The sequence below is a fragment of the Varanus komodoensis genome, unplaced genomic scaffold (genome assembly GCF_004798865.1).
Source record: "Varanus komodoensis strain SLA01 unplaced genomic scaffold, ASM479886v1 scaffold28, whole genome shotgun sequence".
Lineage (NCBI taxonomy): Eukaryota > Metazoa > Chordata > Lepidosauria > Squamata > Varanidae > Varanus > Varanus komodoensis.
In genome coordinates, this window is record NW_025335727.1 from 14,016,553 (window position 1) to 14,042,284 (window position 25,732).

A 25,732-nucleotide genomic window follows, 5' to 3' on the forward strand; every position below is an offset into this window, starting at 1 on the left:
CACTGAGATCAACACATTCAAAGGTCTTGGAGGAAGGAGCATCGCAGCACCCCTGGCTGCCATGGGCTTAGCAACGCGTTGTCAGCAATGTGTAGGACAACCATGAACTTGGGTGGAGGGAGATGGAAAACTTGAATTCATATTCTAAAATCCCATGAAAAAATCCGTTTAAATTAAACACCCTACAGATCCAATCTCATGTCAGTTGAGACAGAAAAAGAGTCCTACAACTTACAGTGTTCCCTAGCTGGCAAAAGAGCTGAGGCTAAACCATCAGCACATTTTAGCTTAATGCACTTCGTGCCAGAAACTAAGCCTGAGGAGAGGCATTTCGACTTTTGCCCTCCGGCGAGGGCAAGGTGGCACTGTGAAGATGCTAAGAAACCACCAAATCATTGATGACCAGGGGAAAGGGGTGTGGCCAGCTGGCCAACCTGGGGGAGCTCTACTGGGACCCTAGCAGACTAGACTGGTCCCCAGTGAACCATGTCGCAGCCCACAATGGGTGGAGGCTAGGGCTACAGCCATCCCACGCAGATGATGTTCAGGCATCCGAGACAGACTACCTCCACTGAGGACCAGCTGACGTACCATTTTCTACACCGTGTTGGCAGCTCAGTGTTGATTTTTCCCAGAGGATGCCGGTAAGTGCATCCTGAACTGGTTTTGTGACTATTCTGATGTACGGTCCATTGGAATGCACCTATATACATTCACACTGCATCTTTAAAAATATTCAAAAATTAGGATGAACAAGTTCCTGGTGTCCCATGATGTGATTCTGGGCTGACACATTCACAAAACCAGCTCAGCACTCCTGATTTATTGAGAGGGTTTATTTCTGATTTCTTAGAGCAACTGGCTCTTCTCTTCAAATGGCTTCCATCCAGAACTGCCCAGCTGAGACCCGTCAAGAAGGTTGCCTAGGAGAGAGCATGGACCAAGTAAAAGGTTCCACCTATCAGCATTCAGAGCCCCTTTGCATGCAGAAAGCATCTTCTGTTCACAGAAGGGCTGTTTTGCACCTCATGAGAGAGAGGGACTGGGCAACATGACAGCTTTCGGTCCCTTGCATAGTTTCCTTGCTGTTTGCCCAGGTGCCCTAGCCCTGGCAACTGATACTGTCTTGCCGGCAACTGACATTGCTGTGAAATATGTGTTTAATTATTTCTGTAGTGCCCAAGGGCTGTAAACTATCCAGCAGTTTGTAGAGGCTTCCTTTGTGGCTGTAAACTGGTTGGGGCAAAGGGGTCATTTAGTATGCGGGGTTCAAACCCCATCTGTCCTTAGTCATGCTTCCCCTAGCAGCCATTTTGTGGCAGTGCTTAGGACACTTCCTCGATTGCCTAACATACCCTCAGAATAAAAGGCTCCCTTCTTCTTGCACAAGAAAACTGAAAGTAAGTCAAAAGACATTCTTCTGCTTGGGCAGCAGCTTTCATAACTGGACCTATAAGAACAGTCTTGCGCAAGTTCTGTAGAACAGCAGGAGCTGCTGTCTTCCTTCCACTCATCCCTCTTCCAATTAAACCCTCTCTTTCCAGAAGTAACCAGACAGTTGCATCTGGGAAGCTAATGAAGGCATCAGCCCTGCCCTGTTTTTTATCCCAACACGTGGAATTTGCCTTTAGCTAGCATGGTTAAAACCCATTCATAGATCTATCCTCCTTTAACAGGTTAGAGAAAAAGGCTTGGTTCTGTTTCCAATAAATGGAAATAAAAGCAGTTATCCTGAGATTAAAAAAACAGTTATGAACTACTTCTTCGTTTTTTCTTTCTTTTTAAATAAAGGCCTATGCATGTTTAAAGAAAAGCGTTAAAAACATTTTTTTTCATAAATCTAGTTGTGAAATGCCGGACACAGAACAAAAACAATGTCTTTTCCCAAATTAATTCCACATTAGAAAGATATGTGTGAGCAATTACAAAATGGGAGATTGTTACAAAAAAGTTAAGGTTTTTTTCTTAATCTTTTGGTGCCAGTGGAGGTAAAGCTACAAACTTTTCAGATATAATGTAAGCTAAACTAAATGACTGGTAAACTAACAACTAAGAAGCATGTTAAACAGTTTCTTAACTAATAGTCTAATACAATGATTTAAAATGTAGCAATTTTCCTCCTTTTCAACTCTTACATCAGAGATAGTCAACAGAGAAGCTACTGCTTAAAGGTAATTCTTCTTGGATCCTTTGATTTTAATCAAAGCCTGGAATAAATATTGCCACACATATTGGCAATTTTGGGAAGTGGTTGTTGTTTCTAAAACTTGTGAGGCAGCTATTCCACACTTTATGGAGTCCTAGTACTTAAGCACAAGCAACCACGGAAGAATGGCAGATGGGGGAGGGAAGGAGTACCTACTGCAACTGTGTGCTTAGCACTGAAATCAACTGGCTGCGAAGAGGAGACAATGCTGTACAGAGATGTATCTCTCCCTTGCCAGCCCCCAGCAGGGAAGTTTCATCTTAATCTTTATTTGTGCAGGTTTGTATACACTGGGCTTATTTATTTTTCTGGAGCACACATGAGGCAACAACAAGAAAAGGCACACCATGTTCGTGCCATGACTCTCCTGACCTGAACAAGCAGTAGGTACCCATTCCTATTTGGAAAAGCCACGGGGATGCGGAGTGCATCCCTGCTACCGCATGTGTGTGCCAGACAAGCAAATGGTCAAGCGGATCCTCATGCAGGAAACATTGCTGGTCTGTCATTGCTCAGCCCATCCATGCTGATGATCTTATACCAGTGAAATACAGGCTTTCCTCAACCATGAAGTCTGGTGTTTACTTTATGACTGTAGCGCCTGACCATCCTTCAGTGGCTGGTGTCAGATTAATCAGACAGAAGAGCAAGCAGCAGTTACAGACAAGTGGAAATAGGCTAGAGGACACATGTTAGCAAAGACACCAAAATGAAACCTCCATGTGCAGCAGCAGTCTATCTCTGAATGCTGCGAGGCAACAGAAGAAGAGTATTGCCTTTATGCCTTGACTGTAGGTCCTCGGAGACAAATATCTGTCCACTTTTCAAAGGAAAGTATTGTGAGATGCGGCAGTGAGAAGAACCAAGAGAGCTCTCTCAGCAAAGCTAACCAAATAAAAAATGCTGAAAGAAGGCCTCAGATTGGTTGCTATCAGAACCCTACACATGCAAAATGGATTTAAAGCTACTCTTAAGTTCTACACAAAACTTGAATCAGATCATGATGCAAATAACATTAATGGAACTCCAAATATGAAAAAGAACATATGTTTTTTGGCTTCAGATGTTTCCACCAGAAACAGAATGGAACAAAACCTCCAGAAGCAGGGAGGGAAATGGTTACTCTTTATAACCATTTGGAGTAATATTTTTGCAGATGTAAAGAAAAAATAGGCCACTGAAGGCTGAAGTCAGCACGCTTTCCCAACAGATGTCTAAAGCAGCTTAAAATAGTTGAGGAGGAGTTAAAACTGCAGTCCTAAACACTCTAACAAGAAACCTAATAAGGAAAAAAAGCGCAATCCAGTGGGGCCGACCGTGACAAGGGTGAGGGGCAATTACCCGCCCCCTCCTGCAACTGGCAGCTAAGTCAGTCTTCCGGAAGCAGACCTTGCAGCCTCCCTGCCCTCCACAGTGCCCGCAGCCTCCGGAACGGAGGTCGCTTTCCAGCCTTGCTCGTGTTCTTTCCACGTCGGCTGCAAGGAGTTCCCAGGTCGACGCTGACATTCCGACCTCTCCTACGCCATCCGACGACCCCTGCGGTTGCCTCGACTCCGCCACTAGAGGGCAGGGCAGCGCAGTGCCCGGACCTTCGGGCCATCTACAGGCTTTCGTGGGTGCTGCAGTGAAGAAACGGGGCGGTGGCTGCACGGGGCGGGCCTTCTCCGTTCTGACACCCCACGTAGGGAATGTCCTCCGTACGGGGGTTGCCTGGTCCCCACATTGTTACTCTTGGAAAGCAGCCAAAGGCACTCCTTTTCTCCCGGGCATTTTAGCGCTTAATCCTTAGATGCAAGGACTTATATAGTATATAGTTTACACGGTATACTATAATACACCATATTATAGTAAATAATCTATACGTTGCATCGTCATTGTCCATGTCGTTCTTTCCCATGGTGTTCCACTGCTCCCCAGAGACTTTTTCTTTCTGTCGACACGTGCCTGCACGCATTTTGCTCTCACGACTACTAGTTTGCGGGCTGCCCCGCCTCCGGTGCCCGGACACCTCGGCTTGCCCGGGTGCGACTCACTCACACGGTCAAGGAGCGTTAGGGGCCACAGAGCGGGCGCGCAGGCGGGCAGGTCCCGCTTGGGGGAGCCGCGGCTTTCCCCCGGCGAGGCGGAGACCCTGCGGGCGAGCGTGGGCCGCCGCGGCCGTCGCCCAGCCGCCTGCCGGGCACGCCGCGGCGGGCAGCGCGGGAACGGCGGCAGGAAGCGCGTGGGCGCCGCCGAGGAGGACGCCTCCGGCTGGGCGGGCGCGGCGAGGGGAGGGACCGGCGCCCCGAAGGCACTACTTGTGCCGGCCCGGCCGCGGCGCAGAGCCCCGCTCCGCTCCGCTCCGTCCAGGCACCGCTCGCCCGCACGATGCCGCGACTGCCGGCGCCTCTCCTCCCGCCGCTGCTGCTGCTGCTGCTGCTGCTCTGCTCCTCGCCCCTTTCGGCCCGGGACGCCGGGCACGGCAGCTGGCCCGCGAGCAAGCTGATCCGGCTGGACCAGCTGCTGCCGCAGGCGTCCGGAAGGGCGCCCGTCGCCTCCGACTCGCGAGTGACGCGGGCCGCCCGGACGGCCGTCCAGTACTTCAACTACTTGCAAGGGTCGCCAAGCTCCCAGCGGGCGCCGGGCTATGTCAAGAAGGCTTCGGTTAAGGTAAGGAAGGGACAGGAGGGGAAGAAGGACGGGCCTCCGACAGTCTCAGCCTTGGGCGTAGCTGGAGGGAAATGCACTCTGGACATGGCTAGAGGCACAGCAACAATGTTGCTGCCCTCGGGAATTGGATCTGGGGAGCTGTGGCACTGGTGAAGCCTTAGAAGGCAGGGAACGCGTTCCTCGGAATCGTTGACCAGTTTCAGGCACCTCGAGCTGAATGATGCTTGGTTTTTCTCGGGTAGTGCCGGTATTATTCCCCCCCGCTGGGCTTCTGTCCCTTAAGATGGTGGGCAAGTTGCAAATAAAGTGTTTTCAGCTTTCTTTATCTCTTTTTCGGGAACGGTTGGCCTGCGAAATTCCTATCTCGATTCAACGACACAGAAATCTTGCTAGGGGAAAAATAAAACTTGGTAACTCTTCTGGACCTGTCTATGCCCCATGCGCCCTATTCACAAGTAATCCTTGTGACTGCGTCTACTTTGGGGCACTTTTCAAAGAGCGCATCAAAGGTGAGCGCATGTTTTACCCAACCAAAACCGTCCGAGGCGCTCCATCAAGCTCGCCTGGGGGGAGAACGCTCTAAGGCAGCTTAGCCTGCCCGCAGGAGATGGCCAAAAAGCGCAATGCATCTCTGGATCGCACCAGACCCCAAGGCTGCAACAAGAGAAGCGCACTCGCATCCGTGCTCCTCTCTCGCAGCGGAAGAGGCTTTTGGCACTGGAAAGCGCAAAACCCACCAGTTTCGATTCCTGAATTTACCATTCTCTCTCGCCTTCTGCTGTGGACTCTTGAATGGCGTTTCTAGACTGGAAACCCCAGCATTGTTCCTATAGACAGATCTTCCAGGTGACAGTTGTGAACCATTCATAACGTCATGCAATGGGGCCGCCGGGAGGGGTAGAGGGAGCCCTAATCAGCTAAGGCAAAACTGCAGAGTGTTGTATCCTGTTGGTCACTTAACAAAAGACCGTCAGATGTGAATTTCTTTCTTTGGCTTAAAGTGGCAGCAATTTTACTTACAGATCTTAACAGAAGAGCCAGAGCTAAGCTATTCTGCTGTGGTGAATACTGGGTCATGGGGAGGAAATGCCTTATCTGCTTGCTTCTAATAACTGAGCTCTTTTGCTGAGCAGTACGGTGACCTCCTTTTTTCCATTAAGCTGCATTTTACAGTTCTGGATGCTGCTTTTTCCAGTGCTGGTGGAGCATGACAGGCCTGGAGATTTTTTTGCAGTGTGATAGAAGGTGCATGAAGGTTGCACTGACACAAAGTGGCTAGCAGCGGAAAGCAGAAATGGCCAATCCTGAAGTAGCAATTAATAACAGGATCCAAAAACAGCAATACTCAACATTCACAAGTTATGACCAGGACAATACAAAATATAGCCAAGAGGCAAATAGACGGTAACTCACATAGAGCTAAAACTACATTAAGGCAGCCCCACTGCCCAAAAGTTCAACCCACAATCCGATCTGGCAGAAGAAGAGAAGAAGAGGATCCAGTGCCTCAAGCAAGAGATGCCCCTTGCATTGCTGGCTCTGTGCTCCCCTAGCCCTGTCTCACCAACAAGTGGGTGAAATCCCACATCCCTGGAAATGCAGCCAGTGCTCTCACAAGAAGCAGAATGCAGACTGAAATGAGGATGACCTGGCCTGCTCCCTGAAGGGCCACGCCAGAGCACGCCTTGTCTCAAAGGAAGAACCTGCCTTCACCCCAGCAATCCTTGCCAGCAGCCAGATGGAACTGCCTTCTTGGGTGGGACCACTTCCTGGAGGCATCTCTCTCTTCCTAGATGTGGCTCTTCATGTTTTATTTAACCACATTTAATATTATCTATAGATTTTAATTTTCAGCCAGAATAAATTGGGGGTTTTAATTTATGCTATTTATATTTTTTGTATTTGTATTGGGCACTATGTTGTCTATTTATGCTTATTTATGTAAGCCGTCCCGAGGAGTTAAGTGATGGGACGGCATATAAAAACTCCAAATAAATAAATAAAATAATGGTCTTTAGCAGCAGGAAGAGTGAGGTCTGCCAGTGCTGGGCATATGGGAGAGCACCTGCTTTGCACGCAAACAGTTTCCAGGTCAACCCCTTCAATCTAAGGCTGGACAGTGAAGAAAACCAATAGGAAGAAATGGATGCACTCAAAACATGGTACTGGAGGAGAGCTTTGTGAATCCCCTGGACCTTCTGAAAGACAAGTAAGTCCTAGATAAATCAATCCAGGACTTTCCCTGGAAGCAAAAATGACAAGACTGTTGCTATCATACTTTGGACACATCATGAAAAGGAGTCCCTGGAGAAGACAATCATGTTATTTATTTATTTAAAACATTTTTATGCCGCCCCCATCGCAACAAATCCTCGGGGCGGCTCACAACAAGAATGTTAGTGAAAGTTGAAGGCAGAAGACAAAAGGAAAGACCAACTCTGAGATGGATTGACTCCCTAAAGGAGGCCACAGCCTTGAACTTGGAAGAGCTGAACAGAGAGCAGTCATGGGACAGGACATTTTCATTCATGGGGTTACTATAGGTCAGAGACAACTTGGCAGTGCATAACAACAAAAATCTCCTGGTAGCGCAAGGAAAGAACTCCTGAGACCCTTGGTGAGCACTGCTGGGCTGGATACATTGAGTATGAGACAGCTTCTTACGCTCGCATGGAAAGCCACCTAACTCCAGATTGTCCCCAGTGCCACTACCGCAGCTGTTTTTCAACCTGAAGGGATGGTCCTTAACATGCATTCTCATAGGCTTTGCAGATGAAAAACACGCAATGGAAATTTCAGTAAACGACCGGTTCCTTCAGTTATTCTCACCATATACCTTTTAAAGTTAGGGCTCAGTGGCTAGTCTGGTGTCTCTAGTTCAGGGGCAGTGAGAGGGCCACATTCAATTTTGGAGAAGCACTTGAGGCTTCTTTCTGGGGGATGAGGGAGCAGTCCAAAGACTGACCTGGGGCCGGTGGCAAATGGGCTGTCAAAAAGACAAACAGTCCCAGCATGTTGTTGCTTAAAGGTTTAATTGATGGTAATTAAGCCTGAAGAGATATACCAGCTTTTTCACAACTTGGTGGAGAGGGAACTGCACAAAAGCTGAGAAATCACTAAAGAGTTGTGTGTCAACGGAAAAGGTATAGGTCAGGGAAAGGGACTGTTGGCTGCCCGGGGAACTCCAGACATTTGCAACCTGGGCCTGAAGTTTAAATCCTATCTCCATCCCGCATGTAGGAAAGTCCAACACAATTATAAATGGTAGGACTCTGATAACCGGACATCATCTAATAAAATATAATCAGGAACAAGTAGCATCTGTCTGCCTTGTGGTTCAAAATTTTCCCACCCACCCCCATGATTTCCGTCACCAAAAAGCAAGGGATTTAAGATTGTCAGGTCAAATCTCCCTATAAAACCACTTAAATTAGAAGCAGTCAGCATGTCCCGGAGCAGTACGCTTATGTTGTATAAAGGAGGAATTATTTTGGTCTTCTGCCATTGGTTTCTTTAGATTACCTGGAGAAGGAGACTTATGCATTTGCCAAGATACTCTAATTTTACAGCCACATTCATTTATGTGTATCAAATTGTATGCATAATGCTTGGTCAAAGTGAAAACAGCCACCCTGCTACTACTTTCTGTAATGCACTAGTCATTTGGGCTGAAATGCTATACACTTTCAGTCTGGGAATAAGTTCCACTGAGCTTCACAGGACTGACTTTTGCATAGGATCAGATATTCTTAAAGTGCTGTGTCCCTTGTTGTCTACGAACACTCAAAAACTGAGTTGTGCCAGGATAGAATTACAGAGAGAACAGGAGTACCTAATGAAACTATGTGTACATTTTCAGAAACCTTGAAGTTATTATCTAAATCTGCTAAGTAAGTTATAATCAATGCTACAGTCAACACAACTGCAAATCTGGAGATTTGCTGTGCTCTCCAAGCATGCGGATGTAAACTTGTTTGGCTCTTTGGAACAGCCTAGTACTGGTGCAGAGATAAAACGGGTGGCTTGCAACAAATCCCTCACTATACCTCTCCAGCTTCAGTTGTGGAAACTTCAAAGACTGCCTTACAAATCTAGTCCAAGTGGGTTAATACTGAAGCTGTTGGTGTCTTGGAACCTGCTGCAGGCGCTAATCTCCACTTGAGTATTCACTCTTGTCTAGCATTCAGTCCTTCTGAAAATAAAATTCTTGAAGAGGCAGCAAAGAGCCCTGGGCAACTTCTATTTATTTCTCTCTTTTACTATGGAGGTGTTTGAAGGTGGGGGGGGGGGGAGACCAGAGTAAGCGATCTTTGTAATGTTTTACAAAACAAACCAACTGCTGGCCAGGATTGAAGGAGGGTGTTAACATTTCCAGCCTTTGGACTTCATCAAAAGTATGTTTTTTGGATACAGATTGATCTGAAGCTGTTCTTTTGAGGGAAAGGCTCACATCTTTGGAGTAAAAAAACATAAACACAGCACCTTTTCATGTGATCAAAGGGCCTATGCAAGCCAGACTGCCTCTCTGATGCTCCCTGATGCTGCTTTGGTACAGCAGTTGCCAGCAACAGGGGCTCCCGTGCCTTTTATATCTTTTTGGCATGGGAGTGCATGGCAGAGGTAGCCTCTGCCAAACCAGGCTGCCCAGTCATCTGCTTATTACCCTTCTTGCGGGGGTTTGGCCATTCTTAGCTTATACGTTAGTGGCATTTTGTTGCTGAGGCCTGGGTCATATTCAAGGTCTTTCTTTGGAAGACTAAAACAAAAAAGATGGTCTTTCTTGGAACAACTAATCATCTTGTTTAAATTTATTATGGCATACCGCCATAATAAGGCTTCGGCGAATGGGGCGGCATAAAAAATGTTTTAATAAATAAATAAATAAATAAATACCTTTTTTCATCAGAATGTTTATACCGTAATAACTCTGTTGCTCTTTAAATTGGCACTAGACTCTGACCTGGTTCACATGTTACAGCAATTCCCAGGTTGTTTTATTTAGGAATTGACATGGCCAAGCATGAGCTTCTGCTTTCAAGCAACAACCCAGGAACTTTATTATTCAGGGTCTTTATTATGATGGCCTAGTCCAGCTCAGAGTTAAGCCGGTAGTCACACACAGGATGTTCTGGCTGTTTACTTGGTTATTTATTTTTATACTGCCTGATAGACAAAGTCCTCTGGTTGGTTTACAACAGTTCCTAAAGCAGGAACACACAATCAAGTTTTCTTCAATGCAAAATTTAAAAGCAGTACAGCAGCCAAGAATAATGTGCTATACAGTAGACTTGTTAAAAATACCAGTCATGGGTACCAAGCTCATGACATTAAATATTTTTGGATGCTTTAGGTACCTAGCAAGGCAGAGTCAGACAGAAGGCAAGGACAGAGGCAGGAACAGGCGGGACCTGGGGCATGGTCAAAGGCACAACTGGAGGCAGGACGAAAGCATGAGACAGCCAGCACAAGGGGCTGTGTGGCTGCTGCAGCACCGCGTTCTGGAGTCCTCCAGGGCTTCCGGCTGCACTGCATGATTGCCAGGCTCCAGCCCCCGCATGTACCTCCAGCCCCTGCGAGGTTGAGAAAGGCTGACCTGTCTAGTTTCTACAGTAGCCTGCCTGGTGCCCGTGGGAAGCCCACGAGCAGGACGCGAGTCCATCATCCCGCTCATGTTCCCTGGCCACTCAACATTCAGAGTGAGTGCCCCAATGCTGGAGGTAATATATCACTGCCTTTATTCGTAGCCATTGGCACCCTTTTCTTCTGGGGAAGACATCATTGGGCACAATGTTTGACCGATGATCTGCCTAGCCAACTTTGTAGTTCGCTCTTTCTTCAAGGAGCACAGTCATATATGTTGAATTATGAGAATCAGTCCCCACTGCTCCCTCTAGTGATCCCATCATTGCTGCACTGGGGAAAAAAAATCATTGTTTTTGTATAGCTGCCACTTCTCCTTTGCACTTCTGTTCCTTAAGTGTTCAGGTGGAATGATATGAGCAATTAGACTCGATAAGCCTGTCTTTGGTGCCCGGCCATAGTATAGGAGTCTCCCTAGGATGGAAGTTGGCTGTGTTCGGACTGCCCTCTTTCATCTCATGTCCAGCACTTATTGTTCCACCATGGACTGCTGTCCAACTGGGAGAGCTGGTTTTCATGACATGACAGCCCACTGGGGGTTGCACTGTGCCAAGTACTGATGCATGGCACATGTGAGCCCCTGGCTTGCTCTGGGTTCGTGTGCAAATCCAGGTGGCAGGGCTTGTTTGAAGTTTACACCATTCTCAAATAACCCTAAAACAAGCCATGGGCTGTTTGAAGGTTGGCTAGCCATTGCATGGCTCTGTATGACATTCCAGGACAAGTGGGCACCCTGGCAAACCAGCTTTGTTTAACAAAGCTTAAGCCCATTAATGTAGGAGAAACATAGGAAATAAGCCATATTTATGAGCTTGCTTAGGTTTGTGGTGTTAGGCACTCTTTTTCTGGGTCTGGGCCTCATCTAATGATTTTTGCAGGCCTTGAAATGAAACCCTGCATTAGCAGATAGCTACCTTTCCTTTGATGCTTTTGGGAATGGGCAAAGTATGCAATTGCTATGCTGTTTTTAAAACTCTTGTAAGAATATAACTGACAATGGCTACATCCAGACGCAATGCTAAACCACTTAGAATTTAGTATTATGTGAATGAGGCTCATACCTCTTCGCTAGGAGAAATGAGAAGGTTTTTGCTTTGTTTTTCAGCTACCCACAATTTGTCATTGACTTGCTTTGCATTCTCAGTGAATGAAATAAACCACCATGGCTTCTTGCAGCTACTATACCTGCCCGAAGCATGCTGGCTGAGTAGCCCACTTCTGTTTGTATCACTGTCATTTCTGGATGAAAATGCCATTAAAAAACTTCTTAAACAAATGATACTTCCTGAAACTTTAACAGCACTTGGTAGCCAGATGTTATAATTAAAATCATGCCTTAAGTTAGAAATCTCATTAAGGTTTTTCTTTCCCCCCCACTGTATTGAAGGATTAATCTGGTGGAGGTAACATGAGTCGTTAATGCATTTCTTTCCTAGTGAGGTTCGAAAACAATCATTCCATTGTCAGGCTTGTGCCTGCTGCTTTGGAATGTCTTCCACCCTTATCCATCAAATTGCATCCTTTTGGGCTAAACAGAAGAGGTGCTTGAAAATGGACCTGCTGTTTTGGGCAAGATCTGAGGAACCAAAGCTGTGCTGTAGGCAGGGCTGTTTCCACATGTCCACACATTTAAAATTAGCAAGAATTGCAACCTGTATGTAATGTAGGTGAGGCAGTGGCTGTACTGAACCGGTGCCTGGCCGAGGTAATGGGCTGGATGAGGGCCAATAAACTGAAGCTCAATCCAGACAAGACGGAGGTCCTGTTGGTTGGCGGTTCGGGCTTCGGAGAAGGTGACCTGAACCTTGTCCTGAATGGGGTTGCACTCCCTCCTAGGGACAAGGTCCGCAGCTTGGGAGTGCTCCTCGACCCGGAGCTTTCACTTGAAGCTCAGGTGACAACAGCGGCGAGGAGCGCTTTCATCCAGCTTCGGCTGATTCATCAGCTGCGCCCCTACCTGGAGTACGACTGCCTTGCAACAGTGACTCATGCGCTGGTGACTTCCCGTCTTGACTTCTGTAACGCGCTCTACGTGGGGCTACCCTTGAAGACGGTCCGGATACTTCAATTGGTTCAGAATAGAGCTGCCAGGCTGCTGACGGGGACTGGACGTTATGTTCACATGACGCCAGTTCTCCGTCAGCTTCACTGGCTCCCCATTGAAGTCCGGGCCCAATTCAAGGTGTTGGTAATGACCTATAAAGCCCTAAACGGCTTGGGTCCTGGTTACCTGAAGGAGCGCTTACATCCATATTTGCCCAGTCGCCCCCTGAGATCGGCGGGAGAGGCCCTTCTCCGGGAGCCCTCCGTGAGAGAAATTAGGAGGGTGGCTACTCGGAGAAGGGCTTTCTCAGCGGTGGCGCCTAAGTTATGGAATGCGCTCCCCAGAGAGGTCCGCCTGGCGCCGTCGTTATTTGTTTTTCGGCGCCAGGCTAAGACCTTTTTATTTAAGCAACATTTTAAATGCTAAATATAATTGAATTTTATCTGGCCAGGGCGGCTTATTTTATAATGTGAGTTTTAATTAAGATTATTTTATATGGATTTTAACTTGTTTTATCTATGTTGTAAGCCGCCCCGAGGCTTCGGCGAATGGGGCGGCATAAAAATGTTTTAATAAATAAATAAATAAATAATGCAAACTGCATCAAAACTGATCAGAAAACACTTGGTCTGGCTTGCTCTTCTCACTTGAACAGGAGCTAACAGCAGCAATCAGTTGCTGGAATTTTTCACAGTATAGAAATAATTATGTTACCTGGAAACCTGATGAGTTGCTATTAAATGAGATACCAGCTGAAAAATCTGGCAATCTACTGCTTACTTGTGCCCCCGGATCACCTGTTGAAAGTACAAAATTCCAGTCTGGTGCTGTTTGGAAGCTTCTTTATATTTCTAGCATAAGAACTGGATATGAATTGAAAACAGACCTTAGAAAGGTCCTAAATATTCTATACACACAACAAGTTTCATCTCAACCTGTTCTACTTAATGCCAGAAGATTTAATACACCTGCTTGGCTGATGATATCCTTGAAGAGGTGGATTGGTTTTATTACAAGGTAGCAGAATTGAGCAAGGTTAGAGAGGGTTTGTTTGTTTTTTAAGAGAGGCTGCTTTTACTTTCATTTATGATTAATTCATTGCATAGCTGGCAGAGTCTGGCAATACTTTTCTTTCCCACATTTTAGCTGTGCAGCTTAAAACTTCCCAAGTACATAAAATGGAATATATAATAAATGCATAAGCGAAGGTGGCAAGGGATATAGCATCCAGGAAAATAACTCAGCTATCTCTCAATTTCTTCTGCTTAATTTTGGCGTAATCATGCCCTCTGCAGTTAGAAGATTGCAGCACCAGTGGTCATGAAGGCCTTTGGAAAAAGTTTCCCTTGAGCACATAGAGACCAAAAAAAAACCTCTTACAATAGCAATCCTAAACTCCTCACACCTTGAATGCAATGGGATTTACTTCTGAATAGACAAACATAGGGTTTCCCTCCAAACTTGAAATGAGTGCTAATTAGAAGACTACCTTTTATGCAAGCAAACATTTACAACCAATAAATCAAGGGCCTATTGCCATAGACTTACCTTCTCAAAAAAACAAGCTAACTCTCAACCCAAGCAGATCTTCAGCCTTCACTGAAACCATCAAGCAACTTCCTACTTCTTGTATTGCTTACCTTGTCAGTTCTGTGAAAGATTAAAAGGAGCAGGAGCAGGGAATGGAAGGGTTGGATCGGGAGATGCATCGATCCAAAGCTCCTCCAATCTTTAATCTTGCCCCTAACAGAGGGACATGTATGCTGGTCCTGGAGCTGTTTGAATTGGGAAGGAAATGGGTCAAAAGGCACTCCTGGAACTGGAAGGGAGGGAGGAGGATGCCACTTCTCCCTCACTGCTGCTATTTTTGAAGAGCCTTTTTGTACATGTCAGTGGTTCCAACCTCTGATCATTCCAGCTCTTTTGGCAGATTGTTCTGTTCAGTGTCCAGAAATTTCCAGAAGAAAAAAGTGGATACCGGGCGGAACTGGTTTCTTCATTACATGGAATGAAAACACCCATGTTTTCTGTTTGACAATTTAAATATTCATATTTTTAGAAAATTACAAATGCAATATATAGCTTATTTTATGTTAGATTATAAGTAAGTTTCATATTTTCATGTGCACTTTGGAGGTATTCACTGGATAATCAATATTTCAGCTACAAAATTTCAATATATAAATCCATGTTTGCTGCTTTAACTTGGTCACATACTTTCTCCCCAGTTTAGGCTTGTTATTAAAATGGAGGCATGACCTCCCTGGTCTGATTCAGAAGGACTGTTCAACGCTTTGTAAACCACAGGGAATCTAATTCATTGCAACAGGAACCATGATGTATAATCCTAGGAACAAACCTTTCCCTCTTCCGGTTGTGAGCATGCAGAAATAAATACATAATGTGTGCTTCCACTTGCGATTTCACTATTGGAAGTTTGTTTTATCACAGTCTTACCTAAGTCCATCTGTGACCTGGAAATCATGGGTACAAATCCAACCTCCTACACACAGTCACTAATTAGCAACGGGGAATATCGAGCCCAGCTTTCTCCAACCTGGTGTCGTCCTCCTGTCTTGGACGGCAGCTTTCATCCTTACCAGCTTCTGGGAAGGGTGGGGGTTGCAGCCCCACATTTGGAGACCATCAAGCTGGAGAAGGCAGCCTCAGTGACCCCCTACATAATATGGGGATAATATTGGCCTCTTTTATAACCTTTACTTAGAGCGAGTTGATGCATAATCACACTCGATAGCTTGTAACCCTGCAGCTGTACTGCTCTACAATTCCCATTAGCCCCAGCCAGTGTGGCCAATATTTCAGGATGAGTTATAAGCCAAAATATCTGAAAGGTCAGAATTTATTTACCCCTGGTGTACAGGCAGCCCTTATAACCTGTATTATGCAAATGCTAATTATTACTTTTATTTTTTAATTAAAAATATAAGCATGCACATTCAAAAACAATATTCAAATTGGAATCAATACACACAAGCTGTATACAGTATTTAATGGTTAATTCTTCATCTTGAAGTTCTTTTTGAATGCTGTGTTCATTAACCGCATAAATCGCCTCCATTCATAGGGATAAAATTCTTTCATACCTTGTAGAGCCCTGAAATCTGTACTAGTGGCTAACAAAAAAGGTCTCACATTTTTGCTGTGGAAGCAGCTTAGATACATCCTTCTGTCCATCAATGCAAAGTATTATTGCAGTTTGATCTGACATTGTAAAGTGTTGCCTATGCTTTAAAAATGCTCTGAAGTTTAACTGCTTCTTCATTCCCTTGCAGACTATCCCAGGAGTTGGGCGCAAATACTTCCTGCAGTTTTCTACAAAAGATATTCAAAGTGGGGTAGGTCTGCACCTCAAAATGGAGCTTCTTGCATGCTTTTAAAAATACAGCCCACCAGTTCCCCCTTCATACCATTGCCCTCTCTTTTCCATGGCCGGCCATCTTTCTTGTATCACTGCTTGACTAACTTTCCTGGATATCACGGGCTTCTTGTTACACAGCAGCTCCCCCAGTGATGCTTCAGGAACACTTGTGCAACATAACCTGTGAGCAGCAGCCAAAGGCAGAGAAAGCATGTCCACCTGCTGTCTTCTAGACAGTCAGGTAGGAGATGGGATGAATCTTGCCCGTGCGACGGCAGGCACCGCACGCTCGGGCTGGTTGGGTGCCTTTGGTGGACAGTCATGATGGGTCCCACTGGAGAGACATTTGCTCACTACCACGAGATGCTGAGCAGTGTGTGCAAAGGCCTTTCTTCTTCATAGTCACAGCCCAGGAACATCTTCCGGCTGGTACAGCACATGGCCCGTGGGCGCTGACCTCACTCCTCTTCCCTTTCATAACATTCACGTCTCCTTTCGTACAAAGTTGGCCTGACGTGTCTCCCTGTTCCTTCCAGCTCCGAGGAAGAGAATTGATGCTGTTAGGTTCCCATGTTTTCCTCAGTGGCTATTGCAGGTTTTCTCTCTTAACTGGACTTGGGAGAAGCAACATCTCTGTGTCGTGAAGCTCTTAAGGACTCATGCAAATGAAACTGATTTATACAGAATCAGATAACTGGGCTCATTTAGCTTTTCTAAATCAAGGTTGATCAGAGCGTGGCCCATCAAGCCATTTCTGGCTCTCCACTAGACATTTCTATATGTGCCACTACCACCAATCATCATCATCATCATAGCATGGTGTCACTTTTAGGGATCTTTCTTGCTAGCCTACTGAAATTTCTTTCTTAGTGCCAGCAAAAGAAATCCTTTGCTTACCTCCAAGTTCTTAGCTCAGATAGATAGATAGATAGATAGATAGATAGATAGATAGATAGATAGATAGAGGAAGGGCTTAGGGTTAACAGTGCTAGCAAGCTGAGCTGCTTCTCCTCTCCCAGGAGTGTGTCAGCATGAGTGTCTGTGCACACATATTTTTATTTATAACATTTGTAGGCTGCCTATTATGCCACAGCACCTCTGGGCAGCTCACAATCATAAGATAAAAACCACAATCAAAAAGCTAATTGCAACAATTAAAAATACAGATAAAATACAAAGCAAAGTTTCAGTGGCATCAACTATTAAAATATTTTTTTAAAAAAGGAAGGTCTTTGCCTGGTGCTGAAAAAAGAATAAGGAAGGTGCCAGGCAAATCTCCTTGGGGAGAGCATTCCAAATATGGGGAGCAGCTGCAGATGCAATGCTTGGAGCCAAAACTATTGAGGAGTGCTGATCTATTTTGATTGATTACCCCAGAGCTGCAGACCTGGACAAGACATTCACTAATTCCTCAATTCTCTGAGGTGTTGTGATTAGATTTCTTTGAATTTTTTTAAGCATCTGCCCATGTGGTGGTGAGGTATTCTGCAACACTGGCATAGGGATGGGAGGGAGTGGGCTGGTGGTGGGATTCATAAAACATTTGGGAGTAAAAAGTTCCACCCATTGTGTTTGTTTTTTAAGAAAAATCTAGGGACGTGCCTTGCAACAGTGTTCTACCTGAAGAAAAAGCCTAAGCCATTTGTTGAAATGCAGTGCTTACTCAACAAAGAGAAAGAACAGCGCCTGCATGATGACTTCGGCTTGTACCTTAGCATCAGAGGTATGTCTGGAGTCAATAAATACACTGCTGTATATCCCTTTCAGATTAGCAGCTTTGGTTAGCTCATACCCATTCCTGGAAGGTGCTCGAGGCAACTTCACCCAAACTGGTGCCCTCCAGTTGTCTGGCCAACAACACCCATAATTGTTGGGAACCAGGCTTGGGACAGCTACTCCAGGGTGGCAGATTTAGTGCACCTGCACGAAGTAGAGTTGCAATAGCTGCTTTTCCATGTACAGTCACTTGTAGAGCGTTTTAGGGAATGCTAGCCATTTTCTTCTCTTTGTGGGAGAAGTAGGGCAGCCACTCAATATCCTTTTGCCTTCCCAGTGGACAGAAGTTCAGTCTATTGGTAAGGAGAGCTAAAAATGAAGCAGAAGAAATCCATTGCTGTGCTGCTTCAGAATTCTTGGCAAGGAAAGAATTTAGGATTTTATGATCAGTCAGCACAGATTTTTTAACATGTGGTGTCCATGTGGGTTCATCACTTACATGACAGACACACATACTGGCAAGTTGAACATTGGATCATTAATCCAGAGAGAAGTGTCACATGCATTGGTAACTTCCCGATTAGATTTCTGTAACGCGCTCTACGTGGGGCTGCCCTTGAAGATGTCCGGATACTTCAATTGGTGCAGAATAGAGCTGCCAGGCTGCTGACAGGGACTGGGCGTTGTTCTCATATAACCCCTGTTCTATGACAGCTTCACTGGCTCCCCACTGAAGTCCGGGCCCAATTCAAGGTGTTGGTTATCACCTATAAAGCCCTCAACAGCTTGGGACCTGGTTATCTAAAGGAGCGCTTGCATCCATATATGCCCTTCTGCCCCTTGAGATCGGCAGGGGAGCCCCTTCTCCGGGAGCCCTCTGTGAGGGATATTAGGAGGGTGAGTACCCGGAGGAGGCCCTTCTCTATGGTGGCACCCCACCTATGGAGTGCGCTCCCCAGAGAGGTCCGCCTGGCGCTGTCGTTATTTGTTTTTCGGTGCCAGGCCAAGACCTTTTTATTTAAACGATATTTTAATTGTTAATCTGTGTTTTATTTAATGGTTTTATATTATCGCCGAGAATGCCAAATTTTTAATATTGTTCTATGCTTTATTTATTTTCCTTGTGAGCCGCCTCGAGGCTTCAGTGATGGGTACGGCACAGAAATGTTATACATACATACATAAATAAATAAGTTCTTTTTTTTTTAACTAGCACACTCGCTGTTGTTGGTGTATGTGGTCAACCTTCATGGTATCTACTACCCAACTAACACGCATTAAAAAGTGGACCACCTCTGCCACCTTAAAATTGTTTGATTTCTATGCTGCCTATTAATGGAGATGATTCTTTGAAAAATGTTAGAGATCTCTTTGCTAAAGTTTAAAAAATCTGGTTGAGGGTACTGCCTTCCTGCTTGCACACGCACAAGATACCTGGAGCCAGTATCTGCTTACCATAAACATCTCACTGATACATTTGCTAAACCATTCCTATCTTCTGTCCCTTGCAGATAGTAATGAGCCCCCCCTCGAGCATCTGTGGGCTTTGGCCAGCATTGGCAGCAGTTACATTGCATGGGAGAGGTCAACTGAAGACTTTGGTTACAACATGGCACAAATCAAGAGCATGAAGCAGTGGGTAGGTGAAGCTGATGTAGTTTGCATGCAAAGGCAGCAGCCCTGCCGGAGGGGGTTTTGTGTACCCCCAGAAGCTTGGCTTTCCTGTTGGGTATCTTAACGTCCTTAAGTACACCACCTCCTGCTACACCATTATGGGAAATCTCGGTGAATGGTTTTCCACAGTTTTGCAGGCCATAAAAGCACTCCTGTAGCCTGCCAAAGCCACATGGTGCCTGTACTCAGTTGTTTAACCTATCTACATAACAGATGCAGAGCATTCTGGGATGTGCACAGATGGCTGCCTGGTCCCAGGCCACAAGCAGCCCATATAGATCTAAGATGAACAGCCTTCATACTGAGAAGGTTCATGCATATCTTGCTTGGTCCTCAAACTTCTCAGACTGGCAGATGTTGGCAGTTAAATTCTCAACCCGGCAGGGTTTTTCAGGCAAACTAGCATGATCCTTTGATGGAACGGCATATTGGATTTCCTGACAGTCCCAACACAATTCTGCTCCAGGGGTGCTGTGGGGGGGCACTCCAGTGGGGAAGAAAGATTTTGTAGTATGAGCAGAAGTCTGTTATTACTGAATTACATTTATATCCCCCCTTCTTCCTCTTACAAGGAGCTCAATGGGGTTGACATAGTCTTCTTCCACGCCAGTTTATCTCACTACTTTGTGTGGTAGATTAGATTAAGTGTAACTATCCCAAAGTCACCCAAGAGCTTTGGCCAAATGGAGGTTAGATCCTGAAACTCCTAGGTCTCTAGTCCAGCATCCTAATGAGCCTTCCATGCTGGCTCTCAATGTTGTGTCTACACACAGCATTTTATATGACTCCTGGCTTGCTAGATGTTTTTAGCCACTATATATAGGACCAGTAGTGGTTAAGACTGTCTTCCTGTGTGGCTGTAGCCTGTAATTCTATTCAAGGCAGGTGCAATGTAGTCCTAACTAGGTGTAAAGTAAAACTCATTAAATTCAATGATGCTCACTCACTTGTAAGTATATTTAAGATTGCAACCTAAATCAGCAGGACTTTATAGGTTCATGTGCTGAAGTGAGCTGCTTTCTCTGCTACCAGATGGAGACAGCACATATGCATTGGTTATTGAAGAACTGGCATAGCCTCGCTGCAATATATGGAGCTAACATGCTCCAAATGGAAGCTATTTTGTGCAAAAGCAAACCAGCTCTGTTCATGGTGTATGAAGGTGGTGAAGAGAAAAATATCTGAACTACATTGACAATACTTGTAATAAAAGGACATGGATTTACAGAAATACCATGAAGAACATACAAGGACATAGAATCTCAAATACACACCTCCCTACCAGACATTTGGCACAGTGTTTGATGACTTCATAAATTACAATGCCTGAATGCCAACAAGATTTTTTTTAATGACATTTTAATTTTGACTGACAATCTTTGTTCTATTTCTTTGTCTAGAGAAGAGCTGATGATGCACTTGAGTTTGACTACACTGTTCTGCTTGATAGTGATGCTTCTGAGGTAAGAAAACCACAGCACTTTAGCAATTTTCTCCTAAGAGATGTCGAATCTACATGAGTGAAATTACAGAGCAGTAATCTTATTTCTTTAGCCACATTTGGAAAGCTTGCAGAGCAAAGGTGTTGAGACACTAAGCCAAAGTTAGGAAGTCCCTGCCATGAAGTCACTAAGTTTGAAAACTCATACACACTTTCTTCCTAGTGATCTCAATAGGACTTCCTTCTGAGTATACATCTATACAATTGTACAAAAAGTGGCTGTAGTCAAGCTACTGTTTCTCATTCCAACAACTCATCCACAATCTAGAATTACTACCAATATACAACATTACAAAAATAATTGAGGGACTGACTTGGTTCACGCAATCAAAATAAGCTACCAGATTGTTAGAGGGGAAAAACAATCTTCTAATAAACCCATGATTTGTAGCAAGATTACTGGAAGTTTGTTTCCTTCTCCAACAAACCATGGTGGATGACATGACAAGCCATACCCAGGCAGTGGTTATTGAAATCATATTTTTTTTAACATGTGAACTAGAACATTTGTAACATAATTCCATGCATACTTGAAGGGGTCTATAGGTCTATTCAGTAGGATTCCCCCCAAGAGGACTTTAATACTCCAAACCTCTACAGAAATACTAATTTTTTTTACATATTTCTGCAGCCTCTTTCTTGCCATATGCGTGTTATCTGGCACCTGGAGAAGCCTCTGAAAGTGAAGTATGACTGCTCTGTGGAAGAGGGATCATCTGAATCTGCTGATGGTTCTGGCACAGAACTGGGATCTGCTAGTGGGTTTTTCATGGAAACAGAAAGTAATTTTTAAGCAGGAGGAATGCTTGTGTTTATACAGGTGTAAACATTTTTATAATGGTGTGGAGCACCTATTGTTTTAATATTCCAAAATCAGTATTGTTATTATACTTCTATATAAATCATTGCAGTATATTTGCAAATTTTGCACTAGTCATTCTGATCCACCATGAATATATTCTTTTCTAGGTAACTTCATGGACAAAAAAGTGTTTGTTTTTTGTTTTTGTATCTTCCTAAACCACTGTTTGCAGATCCTTTAATATATGTAAGAAGAACTACTGATTTGTCATCAAATGCTGGAACTAGGGATAACTTTGTATGAGACAAATTTTAATATATATCTGAAGAAAAGTCTTGAAGTTTTACAAACCACCATTTTAGTGAAATATTTGATAAAATATTTTAAGTTTTGAAAAGCAGTATTTGAAGCTCTTAACTTATCTCCAATAAAATGAATAGTGGTACATCTTGTGTGTGCTATTTTGTATCAGTTTGTATCAGTTAAGCCACTTCAAAATTCATTTTCCATGTTGTACAAAGATGACAGAGTGGGACTAGAAAGGAAAACTGATAAAACAGCATAAATTATACAAGCAGATAATGCAGAACTAAAGCAGCTGATCCAGATAAGGTTAGATAATAATATACTATGATTGACCTTTAAAAATAAATAGCAGGATCCCCCAAAACAGTTTGACTGTCTTACTATGTGGGCCTAGTATAGGTCAGAGCCCATGTGCCTGCTATTAGCATCAGAAGAAAAACTTTCTTGGTACAAATGGAAGCCTTGCTCTGATGCAAATAGAAGGTGCAGGCTGGAACCACACTGAAGGCCAAAAGGTTACAGCCCTTCTGTTAGACTCCATATCAAGCTTCTGCACCTGCTGCCCAATTCTGAGCAGCCATACCCACAGTAGCTAATGGTATATAGGGTGCCCTATCTGCTCTAGCCTTACTTGTACCAAAATCCTCTTGCTCCGTTGATTGCTACAAATTTATATAAATGCCATCGTTTTTTATGCTATCAAGCATCATATTTCACTTAGGCAGCCTGTTTAATGTGGATTTTCTTCCACGGAAGCTCCCCAGCCTGCCCGTTGATATGGGAGGTTATAGCAAGTCACACAGCAATCCGCTCATAGAGAAGTGAGCTGGTGTGTTGTGCTGCCCTTGCTGGGACCTCCCATGATTGTTGTGGGGGTAAGACAGAGAGCAGGACAGGGATAAAGCCTCTTTGAGGTCATTATAAAAGCGGGACTAATCAAATAAAGACTGAAAAAAGACATGCACGTGGGCTAAAGTGGCAAACCTGTTTATGGGCTTTCTAGCAACCAGTTGGGCGCATCCACCACTTGACCAATGGACTGTATTCCTCCCTCCCCAACAGCAGACCCCCAGGCCTGCCTTCTTTGGAACAGCCCCCACCTTGCACAACTGTTGAATGCTATCTGGGTGAGGCATGTAACTATACAGATTCTTTTTGCCTCTGTTCCTGTACTCAGAATGCACGTATTTTCAAGTTTGGCTTAGGTTTTGCTTTTTGCTTTTTTCTGGTGGGCAGGGTGTGGACTGATAAAAAAAGCCCCTCTCCAGGACTGCGAGAGCACTGAAACCCTTACCTCAATCACAGCAAACTGCTCAGAACAAGAGTTTTGAAACAATTTCTCCCAGCATGTTGTGATTTAAATGAAAACACACCCACTTCTGGTACACGGAGAAAGTCATGAGTAATGGAGGTCCAAATGCGTGCTTTTCTTTTGTTGTATGAATCGAAGACCATCCCCTACTTTGGACTCAGGCGTGCTCCCTGCAGAGGCACCAGCAGCCTCACAGACAACTCTCTCTCAGTAGCCACAGTATTGTTTGTACAATTTTGAGCTGTCAACTTTTAACTTATTTTAAGGTTTTTTAAAGGTTAACATCACTTGAATCTTTTAAAAAAAGAATGAAATCTAGCATTTCCAGAATTTCTGTCATACTATATTAAGCCACTCTCTGGGACTCTATATGGAATGGCTTTTCTTTATTGAAACTCTAGGACTTATTTCCAAGGCAGAAAACAGTGTGTCTACCTACAAAATACAGTCTTCTAAGAAGTCCCAATATTTCTAAATTCATGCTCCCATATTCTGCACACATGCAAAAGTAGGTGAGGAAACACAAGGAAGCAGATGCATTCATCAAGAAAGAATGGGAGACCTTCCTGCTACCAAGTTTATACCCCGGGACTATAGAAATACAGGGAAAGAATGTTGCAGCCTTTCACACTCTCCCTTTGGACAGTTAGTAGTAGTTCTTTCCAAGGTGCCCAAAAATACACAGCAAAGCTTTGTTTTTTGTCACTCCCAATTTTCCCAAGTAATTGCCAAAAAACAATTGCCAAATAATTTCTTGCCCTTTGACAACTGCAGAAGACTGCAGTTACATAAAAACAGCACTGGGGAATGTGGATGAATAATAGGTTGTGGGGGTACCTGCTGGTTTTGAAAAACAGCATTTAGAGCGCTGAGCCCTCAATCTGCTGGTAAGCCGAATTGGCCCCATCAAGCAAGCTGATGGCTTGCCAAGTGGTTCCACTCACAGCTGTTGGATCAGTGATCCGCACCAGAACCTTACTACAGAAATCACCATTTCCTGACCCGAGTTAACCCAGCTTCAGTGCTCTGTGTCACACGGGGTCATGTATTTCCATTTATACCAGAGAAGTCCAGAACCTGCTTGCCTCCACTGACCCTTGCAAGTTTGGACAGAAACAGAAAACACTGTTGGTCGTCTATCGTGTTCCACCAGCTTTTTGCCTCAACTGCCTTTTGCTTGGCCAGCTAATGTTCTCAACCTTGCCTACCACAACAACTTGAAAGGATTTTTATTTTTATTTTTGCTCAGAGGCATTAGGAGTTAAATGCACCTAGTCTTCAGCTTGAGGAAGAGATTAGTTGCACCAAGGGAAAGGCATCTTGCATTGATCTATATTGAGGAGGACATTAATCTACCAAGCACAGACTGTTATTCTGCACCCTCTTTTGTTGTGGCTGTGACTGGGTTATAACTCAGTTTCTTTTACATCATATTTGTTGGGAGCCCAGCCATTTTGTGCAGCTTTTCCCTGGTCAGTTAGTAGGAAGAACATCAGCCAGGTCCCACAGGTTAGGCACACATCCTGTCTGTCATCCTGACCATCTGCAGCCAAGCCAGACTCTCAGGAATTTGTTTGGCAGTAACGGAAGTCACCGCCTTGAATTTAGAACTACTACGCAGGGATGTCATGGATAGGACAACTTTTTGGAGGACCTTCGTTCATAAGCCAGAGGTAACTTGATAGCACATAATTTTAGTTTGGGAGGATTGTTCTTTTTAGGTTTTTCTGAGAGCCTCTTAATTCACATTTTAATTATTGTTTCGTATTGACTTAATTATTGTCTTTACTGTTTTACAGCTTTCCATCTTTAACTCTCTTCATTTCAAACAGTGAAGAAAGCATTCAAATCATCTCTCATTTTTTAAAAAAATGACAGTCATCATCATTATTTTCTTTGTCGAACAGAATCTCTCTGGAGCAATTACTTTTGATAAACTCATACATTTTCTACCAGGCGTCATATGAAAAAGAAGACAAACTTTGACTGTAACCTGAATATAGCCTGTCATTATGCGTAATATTTTGATTTGTTAGTTTATTTCTATTAGTTAATGGAACTTGAAAAGAGGATCTCATCTGAAAAAGCACTGAAATTTTGCTACTCAATGATATATGTAAATATATACATACATATTGTTTTATACCTGATTATATGTATATTAATTTTTTCCAGCTCAAGGAAAACCTGACTCTGACCTTGGGTGCTGTGAGAATTGCTTCTACCAGACCCCACAAACGGGCGTTCTGCCCAGGTGTCTCAGAGACTACAAAAAGGTCTGAGTGTTAGGAGGCTCCTTAATACCTGGTCAGACTATCCGTCCATGTTCTGAACACTTGGCACAGCTCTTCCACAGCCTCAGGCAGCAATCTTCCAATTCACTTATTATCTAATTCTTTTAACACAACTGGGAAAGGTCTCCAGGAATGGGAAAGAAAAAATGAGAGGGAATTTCAGAAGGTGCAGGATGAAGGAAACAACATTAATAATTAGTATAATTCCA

The 25,732-nt window shown here is 44.3% G+C and overlaps 2 protein-coding genes across 2 annotated transcripts in view; one reads left to right on the forward strand and one right to left on the reverse strand.

Moving 5' to 3' along the window:
* The first annotated feature begins 4,506 nt into the window (after window positions 1-4,506).
* Window positions 4,507-22,056, forward strand: RARRES1 (retinoic acid receptor responder 1). The gene is made up of 6 exons (XM_044434389.1): window positions 4,507-4,855; window positions 15,833-15,895; window positions 17,503-17,641; window positions 19,146-19,273; window positions 20,709-20,771; window positions 21,441-22,056. The coding sequence occupies exons 1-6, from the start codon at window positions 4,574-4,576 to the stop codon at window positions 21,600-21,602; spliced, it is 837 nt and encodes a 278-aa protein (XP_044290324.1). The 5' UTR covers window positions 4,507-4,573; the 3' UTR covers window positions 21,603-22,056.
* Window positions 21,902-25,732, reverse strand: part of GFM1 (G elongation factor mitochondrial 1) — a 44,934-nt gene continuing 41,103 nt past the window's right edge. Inside the window, exon 19 of the mRNA XM_044434388.1 lies at window positions 21,902-25,647. Within this exon, the coding sequence (XP_044290323.1) occupies window positions 25,628-25,647 (20 nt within the window). The 3' untranslated portion in view covers window positions 21,902-25,627. The remainder of the gene's footprint in view (window positions 25,648-25,732) is intronic.

Excerpts from the sequence above, each read along its gene's own strand:
- RARRES1 (XM_044434389.1), top strand. The coding sequence starts at position 4,574 with ATGCCGCGACTGCCGGCGCCTCTCCTCCCGCCGCTGCTGCTGCTGCTG. Across the intron at positions 15,896-17,502 it reads CAAAAGATATTCAAAGTGGG|AAAAATCTAGGGACGTGCCT; the intron begins GTAGGTCTGCAC and ends TTGTTTTTTAAG. Across the intron at positions 19,274-20,708 it reads TCAAGAGCATGAAGCAGTGG|AGAAGAGCTGATGATGCACT; the intron begins GTAGGTGAAGCT and ends TTCTTTGTCTAG.